A 12,197-nucleotide genomic window follows, 5' to 3' on the forward strand; every position below is an offset into this window, starting at 1 on the left:
TGTTTATTAGCTGTTACAATATTGAATTGAACAACAATTTTGCTTGTTTTCTGAGAGATGGTAACCTGGCTCTCTTCCAATCTCTCATTATATTACCTGGATCAAAAACTACTATCTTCAAAATTCTTTCCCCAATAATGTCACTATTTAGCACAAATTTCTAAATAGATTTGGCTTTGATCTTCCTAAGTTCTTCCTCTTAGATGCCACAGACACTTTCTTACAGTGGATTCTGAGTTAGCAGAGTTCAAAAGTGATTCTTTTATTGTTTTTAGCCAGTGAAAAGTTTACAATTGAAATGTTGGAAGATTAATTCCATGTCCTATTTATTTGTTGCACCCCTTTCTAGTTTTATTTACAAAATTGCCTGAGCTTTATACCAAGCTCTCTGCAAGTTGGTTTCCCCCATCGACTTTTTTTTAAAATCATTTTGCTAATACTGTTTACAATCTTCCATAATAGATTTAATATACTAAACCAATGCTGCTTTTTCTGCTATGTCTCTCCATTTAGGGAGACAAATTATTTCATGGTTAAAACAATTTCCAGCTCTCAGCTTCATCATTATGGTGATTATTTTCCATCTGTTAAATTTCTCTAAGGAGGAGTTTGAATCAATATCTTTCGCTTTGTCTATTTCCTATTTTTCAGCTGCCATTTCTAAAAAGTCGAATTAGATCTATTATAATAAGAGCAGATAATATGTTCATCGCATGTTTATGTTTTTCTTCCAGTGCAGCATTGATTTTAATTTTTTCTCTAGTTTATGATCAGAATGTATACTGACAGCTGATTCCAAAATAACTGGTGTTGGTAACTATTCTGCAGAATGAGAATACTGTAATTCCATTGATATGAAAGGAACTTTTGGGTAATAATATCCCTCTTCCAGGAAGTCAGGACCTTTTCTGAAACTTAAAAGTTTTAGAGAATTGCCTAGAGGACTGAGAAGTTGGGGGAAACCCCAGGGACTTGAACTTTGGTCTTTCTGGCACTAAGGTTGGCTCTCTCTCTAATACTATTAAAAGATAGTCAAGTAAAAAGTTTTTACACAAACAAAACCAACTCTACTAAAATTAGATCAGAAGCAGGAAACTAGGTTTAAAAAAACCATTACAATAAGTTTCTCTGATAAAGATCTCATTTCTAAAATTTAGAGGAAACTGAGTAAAATTTATGTCATTCCCAAATTGATAAATGTACAAAGGACATGAATAAGCAATTTTCAGAGGAAGAAATTCAAGCTATCACTAGATATATGAAAATATGCTCTAAATCACTAATAATTAAATAACTACAAATTAAAACAACTCTGCAAGATATCACTTCACACCCATCAGATTGGCTAAGCTGACCAAGAAAAAGAAAAAAAGGAAAATGGCAAATGCTGGATGAGCATTTGGACAACAAATACTTTAATGCTCTATGGGTAGAACTGTGCACTGGTCTGATTATTTTGGAATACAATTTGGAATTGTGCCCTCCAAAAACTATTAAACTGTGCATATCCTCTGAATCAGTGATATAGAGTCCCAGGGGTCCTCAAACTTTTTAAATAGGGGGCCAGTTCACTGTCCCTCAGACTGTTGGAGGACTGGACTATAGTAAAAACAAAACTTTGTTTTGTGAGCCTTTTAAGTAAAGAAACTTCATAGCCCTGGGTGAAGGGGATAAATGTCCTCAACTGCTGAATCTGGCTCACAGCCACAGTTTGAGGACTCCTGGTATAGATACTCGTTCTATATCTCCAAAAGTTTTTAAAAAGAGAAAAAGGATTCTAACATACAAAAATATTTATAGTAGCAAAGAATTGTAAGCTGAAGGGATATTCATCGATTGGGAAATGGCTGAACAAATTATGTCACATGAATGTGATGGAATATTAAGATGTCATAAAAAATGATGGAGATGGTTTCAAAGAAAAAAATCTAGGAAGACATATAAAAAGGTGCAAAGTGAAGTAAGCAGAACTAGAACAATTTATATAATAACAACAATATTACAAAGATAACCAATTCTAGGACTTGGGAACTTTGATCAACATGATGATCAACCACAATTGCAAAAGATTTATATTGAAACACAAACATTTGTTTTGTATAATTATATATGTTTTAATGAGTTTTGCTTTTCTTGTCTTCTCAATGGATGGGAGTGGGGAAGACAAAGAAAGAGAATTCAAGAGTTGAAAAGAAAAGAAAAATGAATTTTTAAAAAATTAGTAGATTTTATGAAAATATTTATACTTTAGGCTTCTAGGTAATCAAGTCTTTGACCTCTTTAATTTCTTGAATATGAATCATATTTTTGAACTTTATTTCTGATATATTCCCTTTTGTTTGCCTTCACATAGTATATACATTCACAAAGTATATACTTAATTTGAATCTTATCATATTCTTCATGGAATCTAGGTGAAATACTACTTAGGTAAATAAGAATCCAAATCTTGCCTCAGACACTCAGGGCAAGTCATTTAACCTCTCTCAGCATTAGTTTCTTAATCTATAAAGTAGAGATAACAATAGCACTTACATGACAGGGCTGTGAACATCAAATAAAATATTTAAAGTGTTTAGCAAACCTTAAAAATAAATATATACATATACACATATATGGGAGATATATATGTATGTATGTACAGAGAGAGAGAAAGGGAGAGAGACAGACAGACATAGAAGAGAGAAGAAGAAGGGAGAAGGGGAAGGGAAGGAGGGAGAGAGAAAAGGAAGAATGGAAGTTAGGAGAGAGAGAAATGAATGTGTATATGGTATTAACAATATGTTTTTTACTTCTTCATCTGCAACAAAATATCACTGAATTTGAAAGTTGGATGTCATCTTAGGAACCATCTAGTCTAATCTGTATATAGAAAAAATCTTTACTGTAACATACCTGACAAGTATTCATTGAGCTTCTGCTTGAATACCTGCAAAAAGGGGGAAATTCACTCCTCCCCTTCCCCACATACACATCATTGAAAGTAAGTCATTCCACTCTGAGGCAGTTCTAATTGTTAAGGAAGTTTCTCTTGATGTCAACTAAACTGAAAAATTCAACCATTGTTCCAAGTTCAATCATCTGAGGCCAAACAGAATAAATCCAATCCCTGTTCCATCTGAAAGTCTTTCAACTATAGTACATCACAAATAAATTAAATCATTAAATAAAATATGCATCAATATGTCTTTATGATCTGCTTAAGATTATTTTGATGCAAGGAAAAATGAACAAATGTTTCATAAAATTTGGAATTTTTGCATTTAAGATGCTATAAAACCACCTTCTTTATGGGCCTCTGAAAAGTATCTGCGAGCTATCCTTCCATTTATTTTTAATTTCTTTATGCTCTTTGGTTTCATTGTAATCAAGAATGTTGATATAAAAGTGGCCCAGTTTCCCAAGTAGCATGGTTCACGTTGTTCAGTGGCTCACTGCTTAATAAACAAAGATGACATACCAGAATTACCAATGATTAAATTTACATTTGCAGACATTCTGCACAATTCTGGTAATTTTTACCATCTAACAAGTACCTTATTCTGCTCTATGAATGCTTTAGGGGGCAGTAAAACATTGAGGACTGTTTTATATTTCAATTTGTTTCATGATGTCATTGTCAGAAAATGTATTACCTGATGTCCAATTTTCGTAGTAATGAATCCTAATTGGACTGATTTTTGAAAAGCAGACAGTTTTGTCACTAGAGCAAAATTTTTTCAGCTTAGTTGAAACTAGCAAAAATTTTCTTGAAGGAAAATTTTTCTTGAAGCACACCCTTCAAGAAAGAGGGGTCACCCTTTATGCCACAATAAGATGCTATATAATAACTGACTGCACCAATTCAGAGACATAATTATGCAATAATTGGGGGGGGGCATTCTCTAGAGGAACATATCTATTGCACACTAATCCAGAATCATTACATCAACAATCAACAAGAGTTTGCTGTGCCCCAGGCACTGTGTTAGGCACTAAAAATACAAAGACAAAAATGAATACGGTTATGCTTGCAAAGAGCTTACATTCTATTTAGGAAGACAAATACATTAATAAATATATGCAAAATAAATACAGGGTGGTTTTGAAAGGTAGAACACTAGGAGCCAGAGAAATCAAGAAAAGTTTTCCTATAGAATTTATGTAGAAACATACACTTGTTACCAAGTATTTAGAAAAGAGCATTCTTTTATAGAAGCAGAGGGTTTGTAAGCTAAAGAATGTTGATATCTAGCTCAGTCCACTCATTTATCCATTCATTCTCCTGTTCAAGGTTTGTTGAACTGTTGCAGATACTTGTTACATTTTCAATATTATATTACTATACTGTCCTTCTAAAATTCTGAAGTCAATGATTTTTCCACCACAATTTACCTTTCCAATGAAATCAAGTAATTTTGATTCATAAAATTCAAGAAGCCCCAAAATCTCTTCTATAGACTAACTTTCTCAGTTTGGAACTAAATGACCATCTAAAGCTGTACTCCTGGGCAGATTCTATTCAGGTGTCCCTATATAAGATATATCCATATTCTTATATTATTCTACTGATCAAAGTGTAGATCCCTGGCCTACTTCTTCTGTGAGGAAGCATCATAGTATAGTGCAAAGAAGAGTGTATTTCATAGGTTTGTATTTCACTAGTTTTGAATCCTGACATTGTCATTTAATTGTACAACATTAATTTCTATAGGTCTCTATTTTCCCAACTGTAAAATGAGGGGGTACCTTTCAGTAATAAAGTTATTCTCATTTTTCTACCTCTGTTTTTGCTTTTATTTTTTACTTATGGTTCCATTCTTGTTCTTCATTAACTTAATCAAGTATATTCAAAGGTCTATTACTTCCTCCACTGGCATCTATGTAACCATAAACCGTATGGTAAGGATAACCAAGGGTAAAGAGGAATTCACCACATACTGCAACCAAGAAATTGTGTTCCAAGAGTTCTCATCAACAGGGAAAATTTATACAAGAAAGGTTTATTACACAATGAAATGATTCTTTGAAGAAGAAAAAAACAATTTCCTGGACGCATATTTGCTTTGATTCTATGAACATCTTACTTGCTTCTCTATCTTTACTGTTTAAATTTAATTGAAATAAACCAAAGCTCATTTTTCAGAATAATAAAGAAAACAAGTTAAACTCACTGTGACTGTGATTGTGTTGTCTTCCCCTAAACAAATGGTTTTGAATATGTTCTTTTCTGGCAAAGAAGTTTGTGGTCCGTATTAATGAGAGAATTTAATCTAGAAATGTTCACCTTTGCACTGGAAACAGTACTATTTTATGTGAAGTAGCCATTCAAATTATAGATATTTTGAGTAGATTTTCACAATTTTTATTTAGTGATGATCTAGGACTCACAAAGTTTAAAAGGAAAACGTGTATGGTTATATTTCAGTTACATTTTAATGAAAATTTAATTATTAATAATTGTACAAGATATTCCAAACTAATTCCAAAGACAACTTCAGTGTTTTGTTAAAAAGTCTTAAATATAGAAAATCATCTTTTCAAATTTTAATTTTTAAGTCAATATTTAAGTCATATGTATTTGTATATTTTCCTCTAAAAGGCAAACAATTTTTACAGGGAGTTTTATCAAAATGAAAAATTTAGGGAAAATACTTAATCACCACTATCACATAAGCATGTAAACTATAAAAACTATACTTTCTAAAAATGATGATTTTCTTCAGTAATATACCAGATCCTGAGGCAAATTATATATCTAAACTCAATTCAAAATGCATGTGTTAAAATTTATGGTATTTCATGCCAATCAACTATCCATATTAAGGAAAAAAAATTTTGAATGAATTTCCAGGGGCAGTTAGATGGTGTAGTGGATAGAGTACAAGCCTTGGAGTCAGGAGGACCTGAGTTCAAGTCCTATCTTAGACACCTAACACTTACTAGCTGTGTGACCCTGGGCAAGTCACTTAACCTCAACTGCCTCACAACAACAACAAAAAAAATAATTTCCTGCTGCTAGAGGATACTCCTATATGAAAGACCTTTCTTGGTCTTTTGGGTAAACAAATCAGTAAAATAAAAGCAGACTGTTTGCTACCACTTGAGATGCAGAAAGAATAAGAATTCCTTCTCCACTTTTGCCCAGTTTGCTTCTCACTTTCCTTATTTTCCTTAACTTGAGAATAAAAGAACTAAGTGCAGAAGATCCCTTATTCTTTGCCTGAAGTGGGAAATTCTTTAGGCCACAAAATAAAAAACCTAAAAAGAAAATCCCAATAAAAATATAACCTTTCTAGACCCTTAATCGTAAAGTCCTTAAATTGAAGTTTTTATACTAAATAACGATGAAATGGTTGAAAGATCAATTGTTAAATTAAAATTACGATAACTTTTGCTGCTTAGATTACCGAATTGATTTTGGTATTAGAAAAGTTTAAAAAGACAGGAATGCCCGAGTGCTAGAATATGCTAGAAACTCAAAAGCCCAAGTAATTTTTCTCCATTTCAGAACGGAAAATTAATCAGGGAAAAGAAGATATGGGGATAAATCTATTGTATCCAATCTATTGTATGTGTATGAAAATACATTAAGTGATGTGAGTAAGTGTGGCTACAAGGGCAGCTTTGCATTCCCCTTCCAAGTAATGAAAAATCTAATAAATGGTCTTAAAAAAGCAAAGGCTTTAAAGTTTTAGCAGTTGTTACAGTTTCTTAGTTTCAGCTTTTCCCCCCTTCCTCTCCAGTGTGTCTCTCAGGACCATCCTTATTCTCTCAAAATAGGGAGTGCTTTAACAAGAAATTCATTGCTCTATAGTTTGGCAGTAAAGGGAAAGTTAAGGTGTAGATGTCATTTAAGTAACAACATCTACACCTAAGAACAGATATAAAGGAAGCTAAGGAAAAGTGCCAATGTAGCAGCAGTTGCTACATTTACAGCTGCAATCTCTCAGAACTGTTTCAAGCAACTTTATTTCCATAGGAAGAAAAAAGAATGCCACTATTATAAGATCCGATTTTCAAATATATTGCAACCTCTATAACTAAAGTTTTCATTGTAATACTTATCTAAAGACTGATTCGGAACTTAAAACTTAGGATAATTCTAAGGAAGCAACGAGAGTAAGGGAAGTATATTCTCTGAAATATTCAGAACACAGAAAACCTACTGCTAATGGAGATATAATTGTTTCAATATAGTTATTAATATTTACCTATATATTTCAGTGAGTCATGTAAATCAAATCATATTTTAAACTAAGTGGGATTGACTATTAAAGAAATCCATCATTCAACCCTTTTGCAAAACAAAGAATTCTTGCATAATGAAATAATACTTATTAGGGTAACTACTTTGTAACAGTGTTTAAAGTCTAAGATGTTTCTTTGCCAGATTTCTGAAAGTATATAACAAGTCTAAAAGAATTTAAGTTTCTATTTATTTTCTCTGATATATAAACAAACAAACCCACCCTACTTTTCAAATATTAAACAGATTCCCACTTTTTTGATGACCTCCATCATTGCAAAGTAAGGCTATCACAATTAACTTTCCAGAAAAAAAAAATTTACAAAGATGAAAACAATTATAAAATACACTTTCCTCCAAAACCTAATAAAAATAGATTCACTAAACTTATAGAATAATCCTTTTTCAAATAAGAGATTATTTAGTCCAACCCTCTTTTTTTAATTGAAAATCTAAGCGATAGGGAGGTGGAGTCACTTGTCCAAGATCATACAGCTGGTGTATAACAGCAGGGATCCCAACCCACTTTCCCACTGAACTAAGTTCATACTTAAGATTTTTGTTCTATACTTGTTTTAGACACTCTGTCTTCCGGAACCTTTGCTTTTGAAGCTCTCCTAGGAGAGCTTTCTCAAGAACTAGATTAAGAAATTAGTTTGCAAGAAGGGCTCCATTCATCAACGACAGTTAGTTGGCTGTCCCGTAGAGAAAAGCAGACACTGCCCCATTACCTCTTCTCTTCATTACCCCCGAGGCTAATAAGGGTCCGGCTGCAGAAGCTGCTTGGGAAGGGGGAAAGGGGAAATTTTGATTTAACAGGGAGCAGGGTACTTCAGTGGGAAGCAATGAAGCTTTACAGAGGAGCTGGTTATGAATTCTAGTTCTGCCACTTAATTCCGGGGCATCGGGCAAATCCGTAACGCTCCCTCCCGAATGCAAGCCCCCCACCTCCATGGGCCGGACCTGGCTAAATGGGTGACGGGACAGGCGGTTTCTTTCACTGGGGTCTCAAGCTGGAGGAGGGGCTTCCCCTTCGGGGCACTGAGGCAGTTCGGAGGCTACTCCGGGGGGAGCAAAGAGCTCGGTCCCGATGCCCTGGGGGTAGGGGACGGGGTCTGGGGCTGCCCGGCCCGGGTCCGAGTGGGGGCGGGGGCGGGGTCTGGGGCTGCCCGGCCCGGGTCCGAGTGGGGGCGGGGGCGGGGCCCGGCTCTCACCCTTGTCGCAGGCCAGCAGGAAGAGCTTCTCATCTAGTGTGGTGTCCTCCTTCACCTCCCGCACGTCCTTCAGAGCCAGGAGCCTGGTCGGGGAGGAGGACTCGGAGGAGCCCGAGAGGTCCGAGCTCTGGTACAGAGCCGCCATGATGGCGGCCCATGAAAGGGGGGATCCAGGGGGTAGGGAAGGGGACGGAGACCGGGACGGGGACGGGGACGGGGACGGGGAAGGGGACGGGGACGGAGGGGGGACTTCCTCCGGCCCCAGCCCCGACCCCCACTCCGCCCCGTGGCTGGAGAGAAGCTGAGAAGCTTCCACGGTCCCCTCGTGGCGCGGCTGCTCCGGAGCCACCGGCGTCAGTGCACGAGCTGCCAGAGCTCCACTGACAGGCGATCGTCCCCCACACCCGCCAGCTGGGGATGGGAAAGCGCATGCGCGGCCCGGGGCCGGACGCCCCTCCCTGCCCATGCCCATCTCCAGCCCCATCCCCACCCCTGGGACGGCCCGAGGGAGCGGGACTCAAGGGACTCGGCGGGGGCTGGGGGGGGGAGAGGCTCGGGGGAGGGTGGCCCGCGACGCGGAGTGGGCGAGGGAGCGCCTGCGAGACTGTGGGAAAGAGGGCAGGGAGGCCGGCGCGGCGCCCGGCGTCTGGGAAAGGGAGCGCGGGAGCGGAGCCCGGGATGCGGGAGAGGGAGCACAGACCCCGGGATGCGCGAGAGGGAGCACAGACCCCGGGATGCGCGAGAGGGAGCACAGACCCCGGGATGCGCGAGAGGGAGCACAGACCCCGGGATGCGCGAGAGGGAGCACAGACCCCGGGGAGCGGGAGCACAGACCCCGGGATGCGGGAGCGGGAGTATGGGCGCGGAGCCCGGAAAGGAAAAAGAGCAGCGCGCGGAGACCAGGATGAGGGGAAGGAAGGGCAGCCCAGACGCGGAGCCCGGGATGCGGGGAAGGGAAAGGGAGTGCCCCGCGGAGCCCGGGATGTGGGAAAGGAAGTGCGCCCACTGGGGAAAGCGGGCAGAGGGGAAGCAGCCGAAAGTGCGCTCAGATGAGGGGGCGCAGCAGGAGCTCCAGGGAGAGCAGTGCGAGAGGGGCGCAGCCGGGAAAAGAGGGGCTGGTGCAGCGGAGAAACGGTTCGGGTGCGGGGAAGGAGGTGTAGGGAGAGCGAGGGGCGGGGAAGTGGGGGAAAGAGCTAGCTCGAGGAGCGGGGGAAGAGGGAGGAGGCCGGGAGAGGGGCGCAGGGGATCGGGGAAAGGGAGGGGCACGGCAACGGGGTAAGGAGCTCAATTAAGGATAGGGAAAATATCGAGGGGAGCATGGAGGGGGGGAAAGGGAGGGCAGAGAGATGAGCCCGAGGAGCTGGGGGAAGGGTGGGAAAGGAGCGCAAGGGGAAAAGGGGAACCCGGGATAAATGCGAAGCAAGGGAGAGGGGAGGGGAGGAGGGAGAATCAAAAGCTCGGAGTAGGAGCGGGGGGCAGGGAGGGGCAAGGAGACCCACGAGGACCTCAAGGGGGGCTAGGAGAAACAGCTGTCATCGAGGTACAGGGGAGGGGGGCAGGGCGGCTGGAGGAGGGAAGCTGGGAGAGGCGCAGGGGGGAGGGGAGGGACTCGGAAAAGGGGGCCGGGAGAGAAAGGATTTGGGGGGAGGAGGATCCGCAAGGGGGAGGGGGAAGAGTGCCTGGGGCAGTGGCGAGGCCAGCGGAGCCAGGAGCAAGAGCCGGTGCGGTCGGGCCTCCGATGCTGCTCTTCAACCCGCTCCTCACGTCATCCTCGGTCTCCCGGGAGCGTCGAGGCCGGACCCGACTTGCAGCTATGGTGGCCGAGGAGGGCACCTCGCGTCTTCTCTATAGACGTTTAGAATGAGAAAACAGCTTCACTGTGTAGCTGGGGGGAGGTTGGAGTAGGAAAACCTGGGTTCAAGTCCAGCCCCTGCTATCACCTGGCTGGCTGACTCGAGGACAGACCCTTACCCTTCCTAAACCCTAGTGCTCTAGAGTCTAGTCTTAGATTTACGCTTCTGATCTGCCTGGATCTATGAAATTTAGGTCCATACAGGAAAAAAAAAAGGGGGGGCATTTCGACCCAAAAGGGACCTTTGGATATCAGGTTCAAAGTATAAGCGATGGAAAGGGCCCTGGAAGCTTTGGAGTCCATCTTTCGCATTTTGCTAATCAGGAAACTGAGGCCAAACATGTTTAAGTGACTGCCCAAACATCACACAGCCACTGTCGGAGGCCAGACAGAAACTCGGGGCTTCCTGATTTCAAATCCAAGGTGCTCTCCACAGATATTTTCATGATGACTTTCCACAAGATTATGGTGATTGTAATGAACTTGAGACTAAAATAAATTCAAAAGCATCTTTTAAATGCATCTTATGTGCAAAGGACTCCGGAGGTGGGGGAGTGTAATTAGAAAAGTAAAGCAGAGTTCTGAAGTTCAGACTCTAATGAGGGAGATACAGGGTCCGATCTGGTAATTTAATCTTGGCCAGTTTTTTCCCTGCTATCACTTCCCAACAACTACTAACAGAATTCTTATAATAAAGAAGAGTTCAACAGAATCAAAGAATGGCCACATCTGGCCCCCTGTAGTTCACTGCCTAATTCTAGGGAAAAGAGGAAGGGCTTGCTTTGAATGGATTCCATGAAGCATTGGTGAGGGGAAAAATATAATCTAGAAGTGGGTTTTGAGGAGGTAAATGGGAAAGGGAGCCTTGCAAAGACAAAAAAAGAAAGGAAATATTGTATAAGGAAAGGTTTGTGTTTCCTAAGTCTGGAAAGGTAAATTGAAACAGCCATAATGACAGTACATTTTAAGACAAATATTGATATTCATATCATATTGATATGAAATGGTTAATGTTTTATCTTAGAGGCAAGAAGATGCCACTGGATGTTTTTTGCATACTAGGAAAGGGATACGGTCAAATTGTACTTTAGGAATAGCTATTTGCAAAACTAATGAAAAAAATCAACAAAGTTGCAATAGTCCAGTCAAGAGACAGTGAGGACATGAACCTAACTGATGGCAGGGTAAGGGGAGAAAAAGGAACAGATGGGAGATATGTTGGAAATCTGGCAGCTGATTAGTTACATGAAGGGTTAGGAAAAGGGAAGAAGAATGGAGAATAACTGCAAGGCTTCGAACCTAGATGACTAAAAAAATCATGGGGTTGTTCAACAGAAAAGGACAGGAAGAAGGGACAGTTTGTTGGAAAATAATGAGCTGTTTTGTGCGTGTTAAATTTGAGATCTCGATGGGACATCTATTAGAAAATATCTAGTAAATAAGAGTGTTGGTGACATGAGTCTGAAGCTTGGGGAAGAGAGCTTTTAGACATCTGTGGGAGCACACTTTCTGCCAAAAGCAGAGCAGTTGCTAAGTTCTTGAGTAGTCTTAATGCTTATTTTATTCTTTGTAAATTGGAGGAAAGGACTTGGGATGCTGTTATTCTGATTCTGATGAATATGGAGGAAGTTGTACTGAAGTAGAAATAGAAAAAATAGCATTTGCATAGTGCTTGAAAGTTTGTAAAGTGTTTTGCATTTCCTTCTCACCACAACCCTTTGAGGTAGGAGCCAATAAATCCTATTTTACATATGAGGAAAAGAAGACTTACAGAGAAATGACAACCAATAAGTGTCAGGTAGGATTTGAACTCAGAGCTTCATGTCCAAGTTCAGGGATCTACTAAGGAAACAAGTAACCAATTTCTATTATGTTTGGGGTAGAAGAGAGGAAGCCCAGTGAT

The 12,197-nt window shown here is 40.5% G+C and overlaps 1 protein-coding gene across 2 annotated transcripts in view; it reads right to left on the minus strand.

Annotated features, from left to right (window-relative positions):
* TRPC1 (transient receptor potential cation channel subfamily C member 1) overlaps positions 1–9,989 on the minus strand; it is a 65,404-nt gene extending 55,415 nt beyond the window's left edge. Inside the window, exon 1 of one of the 2 annotated variants that reach the window (XM_031957814.1) lies at positions 8,443–9,989. In XM_031957814.1, the coding sequence (XP_031813674.1) occupies positions 8,443–8,926 (484 nt within the window). In that variant the 5' untranslated portion in view covers positions 8,927–9,989. The remainder of the gene's footprint in view (positions 1–8,442) is intronic. The other variant, XM_031957815.1, reaches the window with a different exon arrangement.
* Positions 9,990–12,197: the final 2,208 nt, after the last annotated feature.

This window comes from Sarcophilus harrisii, chromosome 3 (assembly GCF_902635505.1).
Source record: "Sarcophilus harrisii chromosome 3, mSarHar1.11, whole genome shotgun sequence".
NCBI lineage: Eukaryota > Metazoa > Chordata > Mammalia > Dasyuromorphia > Dasyuridae > Sarcophilus > Sarcophilus harrisii.